At 42.5% G+C, this 24,018-nt stretch overlaps 1 protein-coding gene across 5 annotated transcripts in view; it reads left to right on the top strand.

The window, feature by feature from the left end:
* LOC128696996 (ATPase family AAA domain-containing protein 2) overlaps positions 1–24,018 on the top strand; it is a 257,949-nt gene that overhangs the window by 128,983 nt on the left and 104,948 nt on the right. For 4 of the 5 annotated variants that reach the window (XM_053788480.2, XM_053788483.2, XM_053788482.2 and 1 more), the window contains 4 exons: positions 2,633–2,751; positions 3,515–3,660; positions 7,201–7,272; positions 9,310–9,512. In XM_053788480.2, coding sequence (XP_053644455.2) covers positions 2,633–2,751; positions 3,515–3,660; positions 7,201–7,272; positions 9,310–9,512 — 540 coding nt within the window. The remainder of the gene's footprint in view (positions 1–2,632; positions 2,752–3,514; positions 3,661–7,200; positions 7,273–9,309; positions 9,513–24,018) is intronic. The other variant, XM_053788481.2, reaches the window with a different exon arrangement.

The following is a 24,018-nucleotide window of genomic DNA, read 5'->3' on the forward strand; positions in this document are numbered from 1 at the left end:
CAGCCTTCTCCTCGCTGCAACATTTATCACCCATGCTTCACACCCATATAAGAGCATTGGTAAAACTATACTCTCATACATTCCCCTCTTTGCCTCCAAGGACAAAGTTCTTTGTCCCCACAGACTCCTAAGTGCACCACTCACCCTTTTCCCCTCATCAATTCTATGATTCACCTCATCTTTCATAGACCCATCCGCTGACACGTCCACTCCCAAATATCTGAATACATTCACCTCCTCCATACTCTCTCTCTCCAATCTGATATCCAATCTTTCATCACCTAATCTTTTTATCCTCATAATCTTACTCTTTCCTGTATTCACTTTTAATTTTCTTCTTTTGCACACCCTACGAAATTCGTCCACCAGTCTCTGCAACTTCTCTTCAGAATCTCCCAAGAGCACAGTGTCATCAGCAAAGAGCAACTGTGACAACTCCCACTTTATGTGTGATTCTTTATCTTTTAACTCCATGCCTCTTGCCAAGACCCTCGCATTTACTTCTCTTACAACCCCATCTATAAATATATTGAACAACCACTGTGACATCACACATCCTTGTCTAAGGCCTACTTTTACTGGGAAATAATTTCCCTCTTTCCTACATACTCTAACTTGAGCCTCACTATCCTCGTAAAAACTCTTCACTGCTTTCAGTAACCTACCTCCTACACCATACACCTGCAACATCTGCCACATTGCCCCCCTATCCACCCTGTCATATGCATTTTCCAAATCCATAAATGCCACAAAAACCTCTTTAGCCTTATCTAAATACTGTTCACTTATATGTTTCACTGTAAACACCTGGTCCACACACCCCCTACCTTTCCTTAAGCCTCCTTGTTCATCTGCTATCCTATTCTCTGTCTTACTCTTAATTCTTTCAATAATAACTCTACCATACACTTTACCAGGTATACTCAACAGACTTATCCCCCTATAATTTTTGCACTCTCTTTTGTCCCCTTTGCCTTTATACAAAGGAACTATGCATGCTCTTTGCCAATCCCTAGGTACGTTACCCTCTTCCATACATTTATTAAATAATTGCACCAACCACTCCAAAACTATATCCCCACCTGCTTTTAACATTTCTATCTTTATCCCATCAATCCCGGCTGCCTTACCCCCTTTCATTTTACATACTGCCTCACGAACTTCCCCCACATTCACAACCGGCTCTTCCTCACTCCTACAAGATGTTATTCCTCCTTGCCCTATACACGAAATCACAGCTTCCCTATCTTCAACAACATTTAACAATTCCTCAAAATATTCCCTCCATCTTCCCAATACCTCTAACTCTCCATTTAATAACTCTCCTCTCCTATTTTTAACTGACAAATCCATTTGTTCTCTAGGCTTCCTTAACTTGTTAATCTCACTCCAAAACTTTTTCTTATTTTCAACAAAATTTGTTTGATAACATCTCACCCACTCTCTCATTTGCTCTCTTTTTACATTGCTTCACCACTCTCTTAACCTCTCTCTTTTTCTCCATATACTCTTCCCTCCTTGCATCACTTCTACTTTGTAAAAACTTCTAATATGCTAACTCTCTTTACATCATCATTTCACCAATCGCTCCTCTTCCCTCCCGCTCCCACTTTCCAGTAACCACAAACTTCTGCTGAAACTCTAACATTACATTTTTAAACCTACCCCATACCTCTTCGACCCCATTGCCTATGCTCTCATTAGCCCATCTATCCTCCAATAGCTGTTTATATCTTTCCTTAACTGCCTCCTCTTTTAGTTTATAAACCTTCACCTCTCTCTTCCCTGATGCTTCTATTCTCCTTGTATCCCATCTACCTTTTACTCCCAGTGTAGCTACAACTAGAAAGTGATCTGATATATCTGTGGCCCCTCTATAAACATGTACATCCTGAAGTCTACTCAACAGTCTTTTATCTACCAATACATAATCCAACAAACTACTGTCATTTTGCCCTACATCATATCTTTTATACTTATTTATTCTCTTTTTCTTAAACTATGTATTACCTGTAACTAAACCCCTTTCTATACAAAGTTCAATCAAAGGGCTCCCATTATCATTAACACCTGGCACCCCAAACTTACCTACCACACCCTCTCTAAAAGTTTCTCCTACTTTAGCATTCAGGTCCCCTACCATAATTACTCTCTCACTTGGTTCAAAGGCTCCTATACATTCACTTAACATCTCCCAAAATCTCTCTCTCTCCTCTACATTCCTCTCTTTTCCAGGTGCATACACGCTTATTATGACCCACTTTTCGCATCCAACCTTTACTTTAATCCACATAATTCTTGAATTTACACATTCATATTCTCTTTTCTCCTTCCATAACTGATCCTTCAACATTACTGCTACCCCTTCCTTTGCTCTAACTCTCTCAGATACTCCAGATTTAATCCCATTTATTTCCCCCCACCGAAACTCCCCTACCTCCTTCAGCTTTGTTTCGCTTTGGGCCAGATCATCCAACTTCTTTTCATTCATAACATCAGCAATCATCTGTTTCTTGTCATCCGCACTACACCCACGCACATTCAAGCATCCCAGTTTTATAAAGTTTTTCTTTTTTTTTTTAGCATGGTAAATCCTTCATCATCTTATTTTTGTTTTATAACATAATCACAGAAAAGTCATCACGATCGATTGGATATCACGAGGACTCTCCTCCTAGAAGACATCGTAGGAATCACAAGAGGTATCTTAACTCTCCAGCAAGAAAACATGTATTTCATCATAAACGTAGGGTAAGTACTATTATTACACTATTGTTCTTGGTATCAGCAAGAGTAAACTATTGAATGCCTAAACTGTTGAATGACTGAATTATTGAATGACTAAACTGTTGAATGACTAAACTGTTGAATGACTAAACTGTTGAATGAATAAACTATTGAATGAACAGTTAGGGAAAGAACTAAATGGATACGAATATTTGAATTCAGGAACTTTGTGGTTTAGAATGAAAATGGGATGTAAGAAATGGAGAATATACAGTTTGTGCACCTGGAGGTGAGAGATTATCATAAGAGAGAGAGATTTTGGGAGGGATTTATTGAAAATTTAAGAAATGTTGAACCACATGAGATATAACTGTACTTATTTTGAAAATTATTAATGCAGAAATGGAGAGATTGTTGTGGACTATTAATGCAATAATGGAAGATTGTAGTGGAAGATGTAAGAATGTTTGAAGTATCTTCCATAACTGACAGTAGTGGATGTTTAAATTATATTTAAATAGAGGTGTTTAACCCTTTCACTGTCCATCACATAGAACTACGTCACTGAGGCCAGGATTCCTGACGTAGTTCTGTGTCATGAGCTCAGCTCGCTCAGATAAACTATACATGTTCGTACTACAACTCTGCCTTTTCAAAATATAGTTCCTAAATGCTCAGTTTGTAAGAGTAAATGTGTGCAATTTGGAGCATTTGAAAGTTTGTGACCTAGAGTACATTGGCTTCACGAGAGTTTTATATATAATAAATTTTGTTTATTTATCTTCAGGCAACTCATAATACATCTAGTAGCAGTAGCAGTAGTTCAGATGAAGCTCAGTTTGAAGAACGCAAAGCTAGAAGTATGGCCAAGTCACGAAACCGCTGCCTACCTATGAATTTGACTCAAAAAGATTTGCTTTCGGGAACTTTAAAGTAAGTATAAAAGTTGCCCATTTTTCTTGGAATTTGTTTGCTTTTGGATCACACGTACTGATACACGATTCAGGAGATCCTTATAGTTTTCAGCATAAGTAAAATTTTCCATATAAACTCCATAACATGGTTTGTTTCCTTGTACAGTTGAGAATCCTTTATCCAAAATGCTTGGGGCCAGAAGTGTTTCGGATTTTGGAATTGTATGTTTGCATCTATAAAATGGGACAGCTTGGGGATGGGACCCAAGTCTAAACATGGTACTGTACATGTACTGTACAGTACAGTCCTCACAAAAAAAAAAAAAAAAAAAAAAAGATAAATGCAGGCCCAGACACTACAACTACACCAGGTTTTGAGAAACTTGAGGGAGAGGGTACATCATTGATAACATCACATTGCACAACACAAATTAGAAGCAGTTGAGAGACCTGGAAGTGGATCCTCTAGGGATGATTTTTTTTTTTTTTCAATTCTTCCAGTGTCATCTGCCTTGATAAAATGACGTGATTTCTTGTTCTCTTATGACTGCACACTGCTTTAGTCCTTCAGTGAGTTCATCACACATTTGTACCATGTTGCCTGTTAACATCTTTTCAACTGTGTAAACAATGTCATCTTCACGATCACCTTGATTCAGAACCATTTCAGCTATTTCACCATCGGTCATTGAATGAACAACTGGAGCGTCATTATCAATGTTAAGAACTTCTTCGATATCCACTCCCTTCAGTTTACTGATGAGCTTTGAAAGTATACTTTTTATGTATGTATGGATGCCTGGCATCATCTTTTTCTCACTTGACATGGAGAATCCTTCAACCTCATCACTTTATCCATCATCATCACTCAACATAGTCACAGGCCAGAGGTGCCAGGCATGTGCAAGGGTGTCTAGTTACATGATTCCATGCTTTGGGAGCTGCATATAAGGCACCCTTCAGAGTAAACTCTTTCTTGAAATAATTCACACCCATGCTCTGTTCATTGCCAGCATGCTGTTGAAGAAATTGTCTGTATATTTAGTCTCTTATCTAAGGATGCCTTGGTCACATGACTGAATTAATGAAGTTGCATTTGGGGGAAAGTCCATACCATAAACATTATTTTTGATGAGAAGTTCAACTGTAGGATGAGCACAACAATTGTCAAGGAATAATGAAATCTTGCACTTTGCATCCAGTCCAGCTTCCTTGCACTAGTCACAAGTCACTGGTACAAAATGTTGGTGAACCCAGTCAGAGAAGATGTCCCTGGTCTACCATGCCCTTTTGTTAACATCATAATGAACTAGTAAGGTATTCACATCTTTAAGACAGTGAGGATGCAAGCTTTTGCATAACTTTGCTGCATTATTGCATCCCAGCACAATTAATCTGTCCTTGGCATCCTTAACATCTGTAGGAGCTCTCTCATCAGCTGTAGTCAGTGTTTTTCTCAAGCAATAGTGCCAGAACAGCGCTGTCTTGTCAGCATTGTTCAATTTTCTTCAGTAACAATCTTGGTAAACACATCAATGGACTTCTCTGCTGCTTCATGATCAGCAGATGCTTTATGATCACTAATCTTTAAATATTTAATGCCATGCCTTTTCTCAATTTTTTTTCTACTAGCCTGCTGAATATTCACAGTTGCCTTCAATATTCAGTTCATCATGATAGATTTTTACTTGTAATATTATAGGGGGATAAGTCTGTTGAGTATACCTTGTAAAGTGTATGGTAGAGTTATTATTGAAAGAATTAAGAGCAAGACAGAGAATAGGATAGCAGATGAACAAGGAGGCTTTAGGAAAGGTAGGGGGTGTGTGGACCAGGTGTTTACAGTGAAACATATAAGTGAACAGTATTTAGATAAGGCTAAAGAGGTTTTTGTGGCATTTATGGATTTGGAAAAGGCGTATGACAGGGTGGATAGGGGGGCAATGTGGCAGATGTTGCAGATGTATGGTATAGGAGGTAGGTTACTGAAAGCAGTGAAGAGTTTTTACGAGGATAGTGAGGCTCAAGTTAGAGTATGTAGGAAAGAGGGAGATTATTTCCCAGTAAAAGTAGGCCTTAGACAAGGATGTGTGATGTCACAGTGGTTGTTCAATATATTTATATATGGGGTTGTAAGAGAAGTAAATGCAAGGGTCTTGGCAAGAGGTGTGGAATTAAAAGATAAAGAATCACACATAAAGTGGGAGTTGTCACAGTTGCTCTTTGTTGATGACACTGTGCTCTTGGGTGATTCTGAAGAGAAGTTGCAGAGGTTGGTGGATGAATATGGTAGGGTATGTAAAAGAAGAAAATTGAAAGTGAATACAGGAAAGAGTAAGGTTATGAGGATAACAAAAAGATTAGGTGATGAAAGATTGGATATCAGATTGGAGGGGGAGAGTATGGAGGAGGTGAATGTATTCAGATATTTGGGAGTGGACGTGTCAGCGGATGGGTCTATGAAAGATGAGGTGAATCATATAATTGATGAGGGGAAAAGGGTGAGTGGTGCACTTAGGAGTCTGTGGAGACAAAGAACTTTGTCCTTGGAGGCAAAGAGGGGAATGTATGAGAGTATAGTTTTACCAACGCTCTTATATGGGTGTGAAGCATGGGTGATGAATGTTGCAGCGAGGAGAAGGCTGGAGGTAGTGGAGATGTCATGTCTGAGGGCAATGTGTGGTGTGAATATAATGCAGAGAATTCGTAGTTTGGAAGTTAGGAGGAGGTGCGGGATTGCCAAAACTGTTGCCCAGAGGGCTGAGGAAGAGTTGTTGAGGTGGTTTGGACATGTAGAGAGAATGGAGCGAAACAGAATGACTTCAAGAGTGTATCAGTCTGTAGTGGAAGGAAGGCGGGGTAGGGGTCGGCCTAGGAAAGATTGGAGGGAAGGGGTAAAGGAGGTTTTGTGTGCGAGGGGCTTGGACTTCCAGCGGGCAAGCGTGAGTGTGTTTGATAGGAGTGAATGGAGACAAATGGTTTTTAATACTTGACATGCTGTTGGAGTGTGAGCAAAGTAACATTTATTAAGGGATTCAGGGAAACCGGCAGGCCGGACTTTGAGTCCTGGAGATGGGAAGTACAGTGCCTGCACTCTGAAGGAAGGGTGTTAATGTTGCAGTTTAAAAACTGTAGTGTAAAGCACCCTTCTGGCAAGAAAGTGATGGAGTGAATGATGGTGAAAGTTTTTCTTTTTCGGGCCACCCTGCCTTGGTGGGAATCAGCCAGTTTGATAATAAAATAATAAAATAATATGATCAGCATTCCTTTAAGTGGCGTATGTTCACTCCAGTGCTGACAAATCCACTCCATCAGTACACAGTTGAGATCTTCATTTTCTCTTTAAGCAATGTTTTTCTATTTTTCATTGACTTCTGTTCATCATTTTTAGCATAGAACTTTAACAGTTTGTCCTTCTGTTTCTTTGGGTTGTAGATAGTGGTTGTTCCAATGCCAGACTTCTCAGCCGGATGCTTCACACCTACACTGCAGTCAAGTTTTTCCAAGAGCTTGACTTTCTGCGATATAGATAAACATAATATTTTCTTTTTCTTTTCAGTGTTATCCATAGGCCTTTTCAGCATCTTCAACAATATCTTCGCATCACAGAGCACAAAACATGCAGTAATCAGTGAGTAATTGCTGCTGACAACAAACTGGCACTAGTAGAAATATGAAGCTCATCAGACGGAGGATCGAGCCTCCACCATGTCTTGTGCTGAATGATCCATCTCTAGCAGGTCATGTCAACACTCGAAAAACTTTCAGATTTTGGAGGTTTTTGGATTTTGTAATTTCGGATAAAGGATTCTCTGCTGTATTAACAAGAGAGCTATTTGATTCATTCTTCTCACAGTTTCGCATAATATTTTAGGGTAATTTTTGTTTTTAATAGAAGTGTAAAACCTGGCACCAGTAGGTCAGCAGTTGCTTTACCAGTTAAGGGGTATTGATTTTACAAAGACCCTTGTTAAGAGATACTTGTCCTGTCTGGCAGAATAAAATGCCACTACTGTCATTACTTCAGAAGATCTTTCATTTAAACAAACCATGGTATGGGTGGGGTTAGAACTCATGGTAAGTGAGCTGTAAAACTTAAGGCCAGTGTGTAAAGCACTGTCCTGTCTGGTTACAATAAGATTCATTTAACTAGTTGGAGTTTTATGACTCACTTGCCATGGGTTCTACCCCCATCTGTACTATGATTTATTTGAAATTGTGTTATTATGATTTTGTGAGTCAATCTGTTTCATTTGTCTCCTGTTTTCAAACATTCAGATATTCAGCAGATAAACAACTGAGGCTAATAAAAAAGTCACTCATGCTAACTAGTCCAACAGTCTCCTCCTTTTCTCAAAACATTCTACAAAGTGCATTTGGTTGAGCCAACACTTTGTGTTTGATACTGGTACAGTGGAACCCCGGTTTTCATCTTTAATCTGTTCCAGAAGGTTGGCTGAAAGCTGATTTGTACAAAAACTGAAGTAATATTTCCCATAAGAAATAATGTAAATCCAATTAATCCATTCCAGACACTCAAAAATATTAACAAAACATAAATTTTATAGAGAATAACTTTAGTTTTACATACAGAAAACAATGAGAAATAAATATAAAGCACTGATGAAATGGATAAATGAACATTTAACATCACTTTTACCTTTATTGAAGACTCTTGTTGGCATATGGAAGACTGCAAGGAGGGAAGAGGGAGGAGAGGTTATTGTTTGGAAGGGGAATCATCCTCTATAAGGGCTTCGGGTATCAAGCCCTATCTGGGGTTACTTCCCTTCTTTGTCTTTTACTGGCACTAGGACCAGCTTGAGAGTCACTGAACCCCTATTGCACAAAAAATCTGTCCAGAGAGGCTTGTTTCTGGTGTCTCTTTAAGATTTGCCTAAAATGGGACATGGCATTGTCATTGAACATGTTGCTGACACGGCTTGCATCAGCTTTGTTAGGGTGATATTTCTCCACAAAACTTTGTACCTCACTTCACTTCGCACACACGTCCTCAATCGTTGAAGGAGGCACACTCTCCCCTCTCTCTTCCTCAGCTGAAGCAATTTCCTTAGCTAAGGTCTGTTGCTGATGAAGGTTTTGTAGCTCTTTAGTGGTTAGCTCTTCCCTATGGTCATCTACCAACTCTTAAATATCCTGGCCACTCGCCTCCAACCCTATTGTGGCTTATTCAGCAGTCACAAGCACAAAAAACAATGGATTATTGCAAAATGTTTCAGATGAATGCAAGGATTAATGCTCACTGAATGAGTAACAAAGGCAGACTGAGTCACGAACATGAGAGTGACTGTGTCCTGCAGGCAGGTGGATGTGTCTGGTATGGACAATTTCCAAGTGGATGTACGAAAACGGGGAAAATTTCGCCGAAAAAGTGGTTGAAAACTGAATTGTACGATAACCAGACGGGATGAAAATTGGGGTTCCACTGTATAATAATTGTGTTAATTATAAATATATTTGTTTTTGGCAGAATTAAAATATATTTCTATCCCACCACCTGGCTCTTCTATAACTTTGTGAAGAAAAGATAGGTTGAAGAAAACCTCTACACAAGGCAAAGTATCGTCTTTCTAGAAACTTGTTCTGCAACCTGTCTTTTCCTCACTAGTGTCGGCAGTTCATCATTAAATTCTTCTAAAACTTTCAGAGAACGAGTGAAAGTTGGATCTAGCTTGGCAGACATCGACCCCATGAGTTTGGATAGAGAAGTTAATTTTGATGCTGTTGGTGGTCTCTCACATCATGTGAAGGCTCTAAAGGAAATGATCATCTTTCCTCTGCTCTATCCTGAGGTGTTTGAGAGGTTCAAAATTGCTCCCCCCAGGGGAGTCTTATTCTATGGCCCACCTGGTAAGATGGCTAAGTCCCTTTGTCATAGTCTTAACAACACACAATTTTCTATTGTGGCATATGATGCCAAAAATGGCTTTATAGTGATAAGGGTGTAGGTGTAATTTACAGACTAGGTTAATTGGCCTTGGTGATCATTGCAGAATTTCGTTGAGAAATTTAAGATTTCTTATGTGGGGGAGCTTTTGGTTGTGATTTTTTTATGAAGTAAAAATATGAAAATCTATTAATAATGCATGTAAAATTTATTGCATTAGTCTAATTTTTATATTTTGTATAAATTTCCGTATTTATCTGCCACCTTCATGTGTTCAATTTCTGACAAGACACTCCAAACGTAGATTACGTTTTTTCAACATTTGAAAGTAAGTAAAAAAATGTAGATCTTCTTTTTGTTTTTTTACATTTGAAAACCTGTAAAAAAAACTTTGATCTACTTTTTTTTTTTCCAACAAGTCGGCCATCTTCCACCGAGGCAGGCTGACCCAAAAAGAAAGAAAATCCCCAAAAAGAAAATACTTTCATCATCATTCAACACTTTCACCTCATTCTCTCACACTGTTTTTGCAGAGGTGCCCAGAACACAACAGCTCAGAAGCATATACGTATAAAGATATACAACTTATCCCTCCAAACTGCTAATATCCTGAAACCCCTCCTTTAGAGTGCAGGCATTGTACTTCCCATTTCCATTTTTTTGTTATATTTGAAAATATGTAAAAAAACATAGATTTACTTTTGGGGCACTACGCATGTGAACATAGATCTGTTTGGACAGTTTAAGGGTTAAACTATTTGCTAAATAATTCAACATATTAGGAACCACTTTTTGGGTCACCATGCCTTGGTGGGAATCAGCTAACATGATAAAAAAAAAAAAAATTACAGTCACTCCTCACTTAGTGACATACTCGTTTACTGACCGCTTTGGAGTTAGGACCAGCTCTATGACCAATATGCAAACTTCTAAGTTATTAGAGCTGATTTCTTCTATTCTGTTTATTACAGTATACAGTACACTACTGCGGGGGCATGCAGAGATCTGGTGATGCCCGGGGCCAACTTCTTGAGTGTATGCCCCAAAGACTTGAGTTTAAGGCCTAGTACTGAGAAATATAATGAGAAAAGGAGATATTTTGAATATGTAAACACAGATGAAACATGAAATAAACACTTTATTTGATTTAAATATAAATCAACCAAATTTATTAAGTTCTTTTCCCCAAATGATACCTCTTGTCAGAAAACACTTGAATAACTACACTTTTTACATCACCTGTAAAAAATTTTTTTCAATGCCTATTAAAGCCAGGTTGGTCAGTTGCTCTTGTGACATTGAAGACCTTAGATATGTTTTTATTAATTTCAGTTTTGAAAATGACCTTTTACAACTTGCAGCTGAAAATACGATTGTAGGCAGTAATCAGTATGAAACACACAATGTAGGAAAGACATCCCTCCCATACTGCAGTAAAGACTCCAGAGCATCTTTAGGATCAGGGGGAATTCTATTCCCTCCAGCTTGATGGAGCATCACAAAATTTTGTCATAACTTAATAGCTGCCACTTCATTATCATAATAATTTGCAAAGTCTGAACATTCTTTTTTTAATTTCTCTCTCGTCCATCTTTAATTACTACTGAATTCAAGTTCAGAAGAAATGAAAATCGGTCACTGAGTCCTTGAAGACTTGCAACTAATCTCAATTTGTCCATCGTATTTCTTGCACTACATGCCTTCTTCTTTCTTTCAACACACTGGCCGTATCCCACCGAGGCGGGGTGGCCCAAAAGGAGAAACGAAAGTTTCTCCTTTTACATTTAGTAATATATACAGAAGGGGTTACTAGCCCCTTGCTCCCAGCATTTTAGTCGCCTCTTACAACACACATGGTTTACGGAGGAAGAATTCTGTTCCACTTCCTCTTGGAGATAAGAGGAAATAAACAAGAACAAGAACTAGAAAGAAAATAGCATAAAACCCAGAGGGGTGTGTATATATATGCTTGTACACGTATGTGTAGTGTGACCTAAGTGTAAGTAGAAGTATTAAGACATACCTGTAATCTTGCATATTTATGAGACAGACAAAAGACACCAACAATCCTACCATCATGTAAAACAATTACAGGCTTTCATTTTACACTAGCTTGGCAGGACGGTAGTACCTCCCTGGGCGGCTGCTGTGTACCAACCTACTACCTTTATTGCACTACATATTGGCAGTTTGGAGGGATATGTTGTGTATCTTTATATGTGTATACTTCTAAACTGTTGTATTCTGAGCACCTCTGCAAAAACAGTGATAATGTGCGAGTGTGGTGAAAATGTTGAATGATGATGAAAGTATTTTCTTTTTGGGGATTTTCTTTCTTTTTTGGGTCACCCTGCCTCGGTGGGAGACGGCTGACTTGTTGAAAAAAAAAAAATGTATTAGTGTAAAATATTTTTAGAAAATCTCCCTTCTCTTTTCACTTCCTCCTGATTTCTGTTCCTCCACTATACCTGTTACTGTCCTTGTCATCTAGTGCCACTGGGTTTCCAATATTCACCAATAACTCTACCTCATTCTGCCTGTTACTGTTTTCCCTAAAACTCTCACTATTGCTACATTGAGAATTCATTGATTTTCCACAAAAACCCATACCACTATCTATTTCTAGTTTAAAGACCTAAGAGCTCCCTCCACTGCATTGGCCAGTGCTCCCACCCCAAACCTAGATAAGTGAACCCCATCCCTGGCATACATGTCATTTCTACCATAGAAGAGGTCCCAGTTGTCTAAGAATGTCACCGAATTCTCCTTAGTGTTTGTCCAGCCAGCAGTTGACACCAATTGCCCTGGACAACCATTCATTTCCAACTCCTCTCCTGGGCAAAATGCCACATATCACAGGGTTCCCACCCTCCTTCCTAATCATCTCTATTGCTGTTCTATACCTGCTAATCAGGTCTTCACTCCTACATCTGCCAACATTGTTGCCTCCCGCACTGAAGCAGATAATAGGATTGCTCCCATTACCTTTCATGATATTGTCTAGACGTCTAACAATATCCCCCATCCCAGTCCCAGGAAAACATACCCTCTGCCTCCCCTTTCTGTCCCTAAGACAAAAAGCCCTATCCATAAACTTAACCTGACTATCCCCAACTAAAACAATGTTCTTACTTTAACTGGAGGAGTTCGTGACGTTCTCGATGATCTCCGTTGAGGTTTCAAGGGATGTCGACTCACTCTCATTTGCCAATGCTTCCTTGGTGCTCGTTGTGACGTTCCCAGTAGACAACCTACATTCGTCTGGTAGCACTGAAAATGGGTTGGAAGTTTCCACAGTAGTCTTCTGGTTCTTTGTTGTTTCTACCACTCCAGCAGTCTTCTTGATCTTCAGCTTCTTTCCATATTGCCCAGCCTCTGACCAGGTTCCCCTCTTGACCTGAGGACTCACAAGAGGAGGATTACTACGAATCCTTTTGTTTCCCTCCGTCAATCGCCATATCTCGAGCTTAGCAACCCTAAGCTCCTCTTTTAGCTGCTGGTAGAGTTGCTCTAGAGAGGACACCTTGGTTCAGATTCACAGAGAGCACACAGACAAGTCTTCACAGAGCTAAATACAGATCACCACTGAGCTAAGTACAGGTCACCACTGAGCTAAGTACAGGTCTAAGTACAGGTCACCACTCTGAAACTTTGAAACTACCCAAGGTTTTAGCTTTGATAGGACCTTGGGTAAAGGGATGGAGACTGTAGTGGCAGGCTTCCTTGTGAAGAACATTGTGATGGGCAACTGGGACTATTTCTTCATATCTACAAACAGAGTTTTGTAGGGAATTATGCCTCTATCAATGTCGTTCATCACCTTCGAAGTCCTCAACATAAATATGATTTGGCGGCTGGGAATTTGCGAATGTTCAAAGTCTGAGAAAGTGGAAAACGCGAATGTTGAGGGAGACCTGTACTTGCACAGAATCATGGCGCGAACTCCATCTTGTATCGCAGTGTCTTCACAGTCTGAAGAAGTAGATGAAGAAAAAAAAATTAGTGTTTCCAGAATGCCAAAAAATGTAACAACAACAGGTTGCACCTCACTTGTGTAGACACAGGTCAAATTCAGGCTGTGGTTCTTGTAGTTCACAAACACAGCTTTTGGGTTAACTTCAAGAATTTTTTGTTGAACACCTCTGCCTCTGTAGTGCGGTGAGTTTTCAAAAATTAATTTGTTACTGCTGAAATTTAAAAATACTATCTTATAGCCCTCTCTAATTGGATGCCATCCCCCCCCATTTGATACCTGGGGCCACCGCCCCTTCGGCCTCCCCTCTGCACGCCACTACACTACTGTATAACATTTAAAAATACAGCCTTTCCTCACTTAACACCTGAGTTCTGTTCCTAAGACTACGTCGTTAAACAAATTCGTCGCTAAGTGAGGAGCATATTATAGTGGTAGTGAGTTTGTGTCAACCATCTTTGATATTGTTTTAATGTCACCTTTGCACCATTTATAACATTTCTGGTATATTTTTAAATGTTTATACAATAGTGTACTGTATATTGAAATAAACAGAATAGAGGAAATCAGCTCTAACCTACATTGTTTAGGCATGAATACTGGTCAGAGAGCCCATCGTAAGTCCGAGGCGTCGGTAAATGAGTACGTCGCTAAGTGAGGAGAGGCTGTTTACTAAAAATGTTATGAACGGTGCAAGGGTGACATTAAAATTATCTAAAGATGGTTGACCCAAACCCACTACCAGTACAGTATGCTTCTTGTTTAACCCATAAACGGTCCAAATGTATATATACGTTCTTGCCACTAGTGCCCCAAACGTATATAAACGTTTTATTTTTCCTGCCTTCATATATGACACAATTGGCCTGAGATGCCTTGTCAGCATAGACTGGGTCATAACACTCATTGTGCACAGTATTAAAAAATCTGGGACCACTTAGTACCTTGTGGGATCACCAGTTCAAATGAGTGCCAGCTAGAGCAAACAGTGCGGCAAACACCTGGGATTCACTGATTTCATGTAGTATTAACTCTCCCAGTTCAAGAGGAAAGTGATGTTGACCCCGAGTTTAGTGGCTTTGAGGTGGATGTGGCCATAAGTGGTCGAGGAAATATAAAAAAACCTCGATAATAACCCATGTGCAACACCCTTTCAGAATGTCTTATAACCTATGCCCTAAGTAAAGAGAAACAATTCTGGAACATAATACTTGTTCAGCAGGCTGGCTGGCCAGCTGTGTGGCTGGCCGGCTGCTGGCGGCCTGGCTTCGTTTGTTTGTCTGTGTCTATGTCTGTATCTGTCTGTCTATCTGTCTCTATCTCTTTCAGTCTGTCTCTGTCTGTCTCACACAGGTACACATAAATACAAATATACATAGTGTAAATTACCTAGGATAACCCAAAAAATCCAGACACAGTGGTATACTCTGCTTGAAGATATGAATAAACGTGACGACGCAGTCTTGTGGCTCGCTCTGAGACAGAGAGCTCGACGGATAGACAGACAGGGAGCTTGACAGACAGACAAATAGACACAGATATGTTTGTGTGCCAGTGAAAACAAAGCGAGGGCCGATGCTCATCAAATGTCACCTCTAATCTTTTCTTATCAAGTCTTATCACCGCACCCTCACGTATGCTCATCAAATGCCAACTCTTATCAAATCTTATCTCATCTTATCACTCACTGTCAGGGGTGGACTTGTTTTCCACGCTTCAAGGGAACTTATTACAGTGGATCCTCGACCAACGAAGGCATCCTATAATGAAAAAATCACCTAACAATGCATTTTAGCGTAAAAATTTTGGCCCGACCAACGATGAAAATCTTGACTAACAGCATTCATCCCAAATGTTTCCGCCTGTTCGTCCAGGCTAAGCGCGCTTCAGCTGCCCTGCCTTCAGCTAATGTGCCATTGTAATAAAGTTGGTAGAATTACCGACAATATGTAAAGTAAAAGGACACAAGTGCAACTAATGTGACATTTATTGTGGCAACGTTTCGCTCTCCAGGAGCTTTATCAAGCCATTACAAACAATACATGGACACAGAGGGTATATAAAGGCTCAGAGTGAGGTGAATACTAGTGAGGTACCATTTCGATGTTCACTAGTGGTAGTAGTAGTAGTAGTAGTAGTAGTAGTGGTAGTGACAAAAGTAATACAATATGGTAGAGCAATTAATTCGTACATGAGTAAAAGGATATAAAAGCTATTACTTGGGTAACATAAAAATAGGTTGGACAAATATAAACTGGAATGAGGCAGCTTGTTTCAGTGTTCACTCTCTGTGCTTTGTGTAGTATAACAGGAGAGACTATGTGATGGCAGGGTTTACTGTTTTCAGGAGGATTCTTGCTAAGACTTCGGAGATGGTGAAGCTGCCGTTGTTTTGTTTAATTGTATTCGAAACAGCGATCAGTGCTGATTCAAGGCACTTGCGTGTGCGGAAATTAGTTTCTTTGATCACTAATTGGGCGTCTCTGAATTTCATAAGATGATTGGTGGAATTTCGGTGTTGTACACAGGCGTTGTTTAAGTTGTCGTTCCTACATGCGTATATGTGTTCATTGAGGCGGGTGTCGAGGTTTCTTGCTGTTTCACCTACGTAGATCTTGTCACAGCCTCCACAGGGTATAGTGTAAACTCCTGCATTGACTGGTTCGTGGTGCTTGGGTTTTGTCCTGGTTAGATCCTTTATTGAAGTGGTAGAAGCGATGGCGACTCTGGTGTTAGCTTGTGAAAGTACTTTTGAGACGTTTAGTGCAACCTGGCTGTTGGGAAGAATTATAACTTTGTTGGGAGCGGTGTTGATGCGTGGAGAATTGATGATCTGAAGAGCTCTTTTCTTGCAGTCTTTGATGAAAAAAGAAGGAAATTGTAACTCAGTGAATGTTTGGTGAATGTAAGTACATTCCTCGTCAAGAAACTCAGGACTACAAATTCGGTATGCTCTTAGGAAAAACCCGATGATGATGCCTCTTTTGGTCTTGGTATCTTGACTGGAATAGAAGTGTGTGAGATCATTTTTATTGGTGGGTTTCCAATAAACTTGAAATCTTAGGTTGTTGTCTACTTTGTGAATGAGGACGTCGAGGAAAGGTAGCTTGTCATTGGACTCTTCTTCTAGTGTAAACTGAATCGCTGGTTCAACTGCGTTGAGCCTTGCCTGAAGATCCCGTACATCAAAACGTTTTGGAGTTATTACGAGGACATCGTCCACGTAACGTAACCAAGTGACGCTTGAAGGGATGATGTTGGCGAAGTGTTCGGACTCTAGGTGTTCCATGTATAAGTTGGCTAGGACGGCACTTATTGGGGACCCCATTCCCATGCCGTAGGTTTGTTTGTAGAGCTTGTTATTGAAGGAAAAACAGTTGAAGTTAACACAGAGTTCAATCAAGTCAACAAAATCTCCGGGAGGTAAAGGAAGATTAAGGTCCTGGTTGACTTTACGTCGTAGAACCTCGATGGCTTTTTTGGTAGGTACTTTTGTGAAGAGGGAAGTCACATCCAAACTGCTTAGTTTCTTGTTACGGATGGAGAGGTTACGGATGCGGTTGAGAAGGTCGCCTGAGTGTTTAAGATGAGCGGGGCTGATGGTCCCCAGACAAACTAGCCGGAGTTCTTGCCAAACATCTTTCCTGCCTTCTGGGGACCATCAGCCCCGCTCATCTTAAACACTCAGGCGACCTTCTCAACCGCATCCGTAACCTCTCCATCCGTAACAAGAAACTAAGCAGTTTGGATGTGACTTCCCTCTTCACAAAAGTACCTACCAAAAAAGCCATCGAGGTTCTACGACGTAAAGTCAACCAGGACCTTAATCTTCCTTTACCTCCCGGAGATTTTGTTGACTTGATTGAACTCTGTGTTAACTTCAACTGTTTTTCCTTCAATAACAAGCTCTACAAACAAACCTACGGCATGGGAATGGGGTCCCCAATAAGTGCCGTCCTAGCCAACTTATACATGGAACACCTAGAGTCCGAACACTTCGCCAACATCATCCCTTCAAGCGTCACTTGGTTACGTTACGTGGACGATGTCCTCGTAATAACTCCAAAACGTTTTGATGTACGGGATCTTCAGGCAAGGCTCAACGCAGTTGAACCAGCGATTCAGTTTACACTAGAAGAAGAGTCCAATGACAAGCTACCTTTCCTCGACGTCCTCATTCACAAAGTAGACAACAACCTAAGATTTCAAGTTTATCGGAAACCCACCAATAAAAATGATCTCACACACTTCTATTCCAGTCAAGATACCAAGACCAAAAGAGGCATCATCATCGGGTTTTTCCTAAGAGCATACCGAATTTGTAGTCCTGAGTTTCTTGACGAGGAATGTACTTACATTCACCAAACATTCACTGAGTTACAATTTCCTTCTTTTTTCATCAAAGACTGCAAGAAAAGAGCTCTTCAGATCATCAATTCTCCACGCATCAACACCGCTCCCAACAAAGTTATAATTCTTCCCAACAGCCAGGTTGCACTAAACGTCTCAAAAGTACTTTCACAAGCTAACACCAGAGTCGCCATCGCTTCTACCACTTCAATAAAGGATCTAACCAGGACAAAACCCAAGCACCACGAACCAGTCAATGCAGGAGTTTACACTATACCCTGTGGAGGCTGTGACAAGATCTACGTAGGTGAAACAGCAAGAAACCTCGACACCCGCCTCAATGAACACATATACGCATGTAGGAACGACAACTTAAACAACGCCTGTGTACAACACCGAAATTCCACCAATCATCTTATGAAATTCAGAGACGCCCAATTAGTGATCAAAGAAACTAATTTCCGCACACGCAAGTGCCTTGAATCAGCACTGATCGCTGTTTCGAATACAATTAAACAAAACAACGGCAGCTTCACCATCTCCGAAGTCTTAGCAAGAATCCTCCTGAAAACAGTAAACCCTGCCATCACATAGTCTCTCCTGTTATACTACACAAAGCACAGAGAGTGAACACTGAAACAAGCTGCCTCATTCCAGTTTATATTTGTCCAACCTATTTTTATGTTACCCAAGTAATAGCTTTTATATCCTTTTACTCATGTACGAATTAATTGCTCTACCATATTGTATTACTTTTGTCACTACCACTACTACTACTACTACTACTACTACCACTAGTGAACATCGAAATGGTACCTCACTAGTATTCACCTCACTCTGAGCCTTTATATACCCTCTGTGTCCATGTATTGTTTGTAATGGCTTGATAAAGCTCCTGGAGAGCGAAACGTTGCCACAATAAATGTCACATTAGTTGCACTTGTGTCCTTTTACTTTACATAATGTGCCATTGTTTACAAGCCAGGGCGGATGGTTTCACGGATACATGTGATATATTTTGTATTATTCCATTGTTTTTAGTGCTTGTAACTGCTAAATAAGCCACCATGGACCCATAGAAAGCTTCTAGTGCCAACCCTGTGGCAAAAAGAGTCAGAAATACTATTGAAATATTATCGTATCACGGTCAGCTGTTGCTGCACCACCGTCAGCTGTTGCTGCACCACCGTCAGCTGTTGCTGTACCACCATCAGCTGCTGCTGTACCACCATCAGCTGCTGCTGTTGCTGCACCACCACCATCAGCTGCTGCTGCACCACCAGCTGTTGTTGCACCATGGTCAGCTGCTGCTGCACCACAGTCAGCTGCTGCTGTACCATGGTCAGCTGCTGCTGCTGCTACACCACCATCAGCTCTACTACTCGAAGATGTGGAGAGTGTTGTTGGTGTGGCTTAACGAGAAACAATTACCGAGAAGCAATTAGCCCCAGAGGGTTAGCCACCCAGGATAACCCAAGAAAGTCAGTGTGTCATCGAGGGCTGTCTAACTTTTTTTCATTGGGGTCCTTAATCTTGTCCCCCAGGATGCGACTCACACCAGTCGACTTACACCCAGGTGAACAGGAAAAAATGCCTGGAACTAGTGCTCATATTGGTGAATTTAAGGCCAGCAAAGGTTAGTTTGAGAGATTTAAGAATCGTAGTGGTATACACAGTGTGATAAGGCATGGCGAAGCTGAAAAATTCCAACCCTAACAAGTTTTCAGTTGTGATGAAACAGGCCTGTTCTGGAAGAAAATGCCAAACAGGACCTACGTTACTCAGGAGGAAAAAGCACTCCCAGGACATAAGCCTATGAAAGACAGGCTAATTCTCATGTTTTGTTGTAATACTAGTGGGGATTGCAAAGTGAAGCCTTTACTCATGTATCACTCTTAAAATCCCAGAGTGTTCAAGAAAAACAGTGTCTCATCACTCATCAGTACTCTTCAATAAAGGTGTCATATTAGCATTTATTTATGTAGTTATTGTGCATGTCTCATTGTTTTCTTTGTAGGGAAATGTATATTTCATGAAAAAAATGATTTTTTTAATACTTTTGGCTGTCTGGAACTGATTAATTGGATTTCCGTTATTTCTCACAGGGAAAATTAATTCAGCTAACAATAAATTCAGCTAAGGACAGGCTCTCTGGAATGGATTAATATCGTTGGTTGAGGGTCCACTGTACGCTGCCTCCTCCTCCCTCCTCCCTCCCTCCTCCCTCCCTCCTCCCTCCCTCCTCCCTCCCTCCTCCCTCCCTCCTCCCTCCCTCCTCCCTCCCTCCTCCCTCCCTCCTCCCTCCTCCCTCCCTCCTCCCTCCCTCCTCCCTCCCTCCCTCCCTCCTCCCTCCCTCCTCCCTCCCTCCCTCCTCCCTCCCTCCTCCCTCCCTCCTCCCTCCCTCCTCCCTCCCTCCTCCCTCCCTCCTCCCTCCCTCCCTCCCTCCCTCCCTCCCTCCCTCCCTCCCTCCCTCCCTCCCTCCCTCCCTCCCTCCTCCCTCCCTCCTCCCTCCCTCCTCCCTCCCTCCCTCCCTCCCTCCCTCCTCCCTCCCTCCCTCCCTCCCTCCCTCCTCCCTCCTCCCTCCTCCCCCTCCCTCCCTCCCTCCTCCATCCCTCCCTCCTCCCTCCCTCCCTCCTCCCTCCCTCCCTCCCCCCTCCCCCCTCCCTCCCTCCCCCCCCCCCTCCCTCCCTCCCCCCTCCCTCCCTCCCCCCCCCCTCCCTCCCTCCCCCCCCTCCCTCCCTCCCTCCCCCCCCTCCCTCCATCCCTCCCCCCCTCCATCCCTTCCTCCCCCCCTCCATCCCTCCCTCCTCCCTCCCTCCTCCATCCCTCCCTCCTCCATCCCTCCCTCCTCCATCCCTCCCTCCTCCCTCCCTCCTCCCTCCCTCCCTCCTCCCTCCCTCCTCCCTCCCTCCTCCCTCCCTCCCTCCCTCCCTCCTCCCTCCCTCCTCCCTCCCTCCCTCCCTCCCCCCTCCCCCCCCTCCCTCCCTCCCCTCCCTCCCTCCCCCCCTCCATCCCTCCCCCCCTCCATCCCTCCCTCCTCCCTCCTCCCTCCTCTCTCCCTCCTCCCTCCCTCCCTCCTCCCTCCCTCCCTCTCTCCCTCCCTCCCTCCTCCCTTCCTCCCTCCTCCCTCCCTCCTCCTCCCTCCCTCCTCCTCCCTCCTCCTCCCTCCTCCTCCTCCTCCCTCCTCCTCCTCCCTCCTCCTCCTCCCTCCTCCCTCCCTCCCTCCTCCCTCCCTCCTCCCTCCCTCCTCCCTCCCTCCTCCCTCCCTCCTCCCTCCCTCCCTCCCTCCCTCCCTCCCTCCCTCCTCCCTCCCTCCTCCCTCCCTCCTCCTCCCTCCTCCCTCCCTCCTCCCTCCTCCTCCCTCCTCCTCCCTCCTCCTCCTCCCTCCTCCACCCTCCTCCTCCCTCCTCCTCCCTCCTCCTCCTCCCTCCTCCTCCTCCCTCCTCCCTCCCTCCCTCCTCCCTCCCTCCTCCCTCCCTCCTCCCTCCCTCCTCCCTCCCTCCCTCCCTCCCTCCCTCCCTCCCTCCTCCCTCCCTCCTCCCTCCCTCCTCCTCCCTCCTCCCTCCCTCCTCCCTCCTCCTCCCTCCTCCTCCCTCCTCCTCCTCCCTCCTCCTCCCTCCTCCTCCCTCCTCCTCCCTCCCTCCCTCCCTCCCTCCCCCCTCCCCCCCCTCCCTCCCTCCCCTCCCTCCCTCCCCCCCTCCATCCCTCCCCCCCCTCCATCCCTCCCTCCTCCCTCCTCCCTCCTCTCTCCCTCCTCCCTCCCTCCCTCCTCCCTCCCTCCCTCTCTCCCTCCCTCCCTCCTCCCTTCCTCCCTCCTCCCTCCCTCCTCCCTCCCTCCTCCTCCCTCCCTCCTCCTCCCTCCTCCTCCCTCCTCCTCCTCCTCCCTCCTCCTCCTCCCTCCTCCTCCTCCCTCCTCCCTCCCTCCCTCCTCCCTCCCTCCTCCCTCCCTCCCTCCTCCCTCCCTCCTCCCTCCCTCCTCCCTCCCTCCCTCCCTCCCTCCCTCCCTCCCTCCCTCCCTCCCTCCTCCCTCCCTCCTCCCTCCCTCCTCCTCCCTCCTCCCTCCCTCCTCCCTCCTCCTCCCTCCTCCTCCCTCCTCCTCCTCCCTCCTCCTCTCTCCTTCTCCCTCCTCCTCCCTCCTCCCCTTCTCCTCCTCCTTCTTCCTCCTCCTCCTCCTCCCTCCTCCTCCCTCCTCCTTCCTCCTCCTCCTTCCTCCTCCTCCCTCCTCCTCCTCCTCCTACTCCATCTTTACATTGTGTTGTTGTTTACTTCCACATATCCAAAACATTGCTGGGACCTATAATTTTTTTTTTTTTCAACACGTTGGCCATATCCCACTGAAGTAGGGTGACCCAAAAAGGAAATACTTTCATCATTCAACACTTTCACCTCACTCATACATAATCACTGTTTTTGCAGAGGTGCTCAGAACACAACAGTTTAGAAGCATATACTACGTATAAAGATATACTATAACATATCCCTCCAAACTGTCAGTATCCCAACCCCTCCTTTAAAGTGCAGGCATTGTACTATCTAATTTCCAGTACTCAATTCTGGCTATATAAAAATAACCTATAAATACTTTGTATATATTCCAAGACAATAGTAAATGGCCAAGGCAGGTGTAAATGTCCTTCTGTCAGTATGTTTGTGACAATTTGAGTACAATTTCAGTACTTAATACTAGTGTCAGAACAAAGATTGGTTATGAAATGGCAAGAACTACTATAAATTGTAATTATCAGACCATAAAAATTATATAAAATAATATGAAAAGTAGATAAAAAGGTATATTGGCAACACTTCTGCAAGCAGCAGGACTCGATGTTGTTGTCACGTGAGTATCCAGTGCCAACTTCTTGGCCTCGTATCTCTGTAAGTACTGACCCTAATTTTTTTTTTATCCCATAACACTTAGGAAAATTATTTTTTTATTTTTCAAAATATTCTGGGCACTGGGGTAGTGAACTTGTATATACTTTTGGACTGTTTATGGATTAACGACCAATTCGCTTACTGACCTACTCTTAGGAGTGCAACTTGGGCGTTAAGTGAGGAGAGGCTGTACAGTGGAACCCCGAGTTTCAGACATAATTTGTTCCAGAAGGCTGTTCGAGTGCTGTTACCAAACGAATTTGTTTCCATAAGGAATAATGTAAATTAGATTAGTCCATTTCAGACCCCCAAAAATACACTTACAAAAGCACTTACAATAATACACTTACATAATTGTTCGAGTTGGGAGGTGACCGAAACTCGGGGTACCACTGTATTTAAAAAAATTTAATAATTAAAGCAAATTAAGGAAATAATAATTAACATTATTATTATCTGTTATCTGTTACATGTATTTGTTTTTTAACACGTCATCCATCTCCCACCGAGGCAGGGTGTCCCTAAAAAAGAAACGCTTTCACCATCATTCACACACTTATCACTGTCTTTGCAGAGGTGTCCAGATATGACAGTTTAGACGTCTTTTCAATCAGCCAATATCACAAACCTCTCTTTTATTATTATTTTTTTTTTAACACATCGGCCATATCCCACTGAGGCAGAGTGAACTAAAAAGAAAAATGAAAGTTTCTCTTCTTAAATTTAGTAATGTTTACAGGAGAAATGGTTACTAGCACTTTCCTTCGTGAATTTTAGTTGTCTCTTATGACATGCATGGCTTAGGGAGGAAGAATTCTTTTCCACTTCCCCATGACGACTTATTCTTCATTCAACGCACCAGCCGTATCCCACTGAGGCAGGATGGCCCCAAAAGGAAAACGAAAGTTTCTCTTTTTAAATTTAGTAATATATATACAGGAGAAGGGGTTACTAACCCCTTACTCCTGGCATTTTAGTCACCTCTTATGACACACATGGCTTATGGAGGAAGAATTCTGTTCCACTTCCCCATGGAGAAATTATTATTGTTATTATTATTATTATTATTATTATTATTATTATTATTATTATTATTATTATATCATCACTAAGGCTGGGTGATCCTAGAGGAAACACATTTATATCAGTAATAATAATTATAATAATAATTTAACCTTATTTGTAGAGAAATACTTGCATTTAGTTTGAAACTTAAAATAAATTTTCATTAACCCTTTCACTGTTGAAGCCCCTGATCACATACTTGCTCT

Source organism: Cherax quadricarinatus, chromosome 49, assembly GCF_038502225.1.
Source record: "Cherax quadricarinatus isolate ZL_2023a chromosome 49, ASM3850222v1, whole genome shotgun sequence".
Lineage (NCBI taxonomy): Eukaryota > Metazoa > Arthropoda > Malacostraca > Decapoda > Parastacidae > Cherax > Cherax quadricarinatus.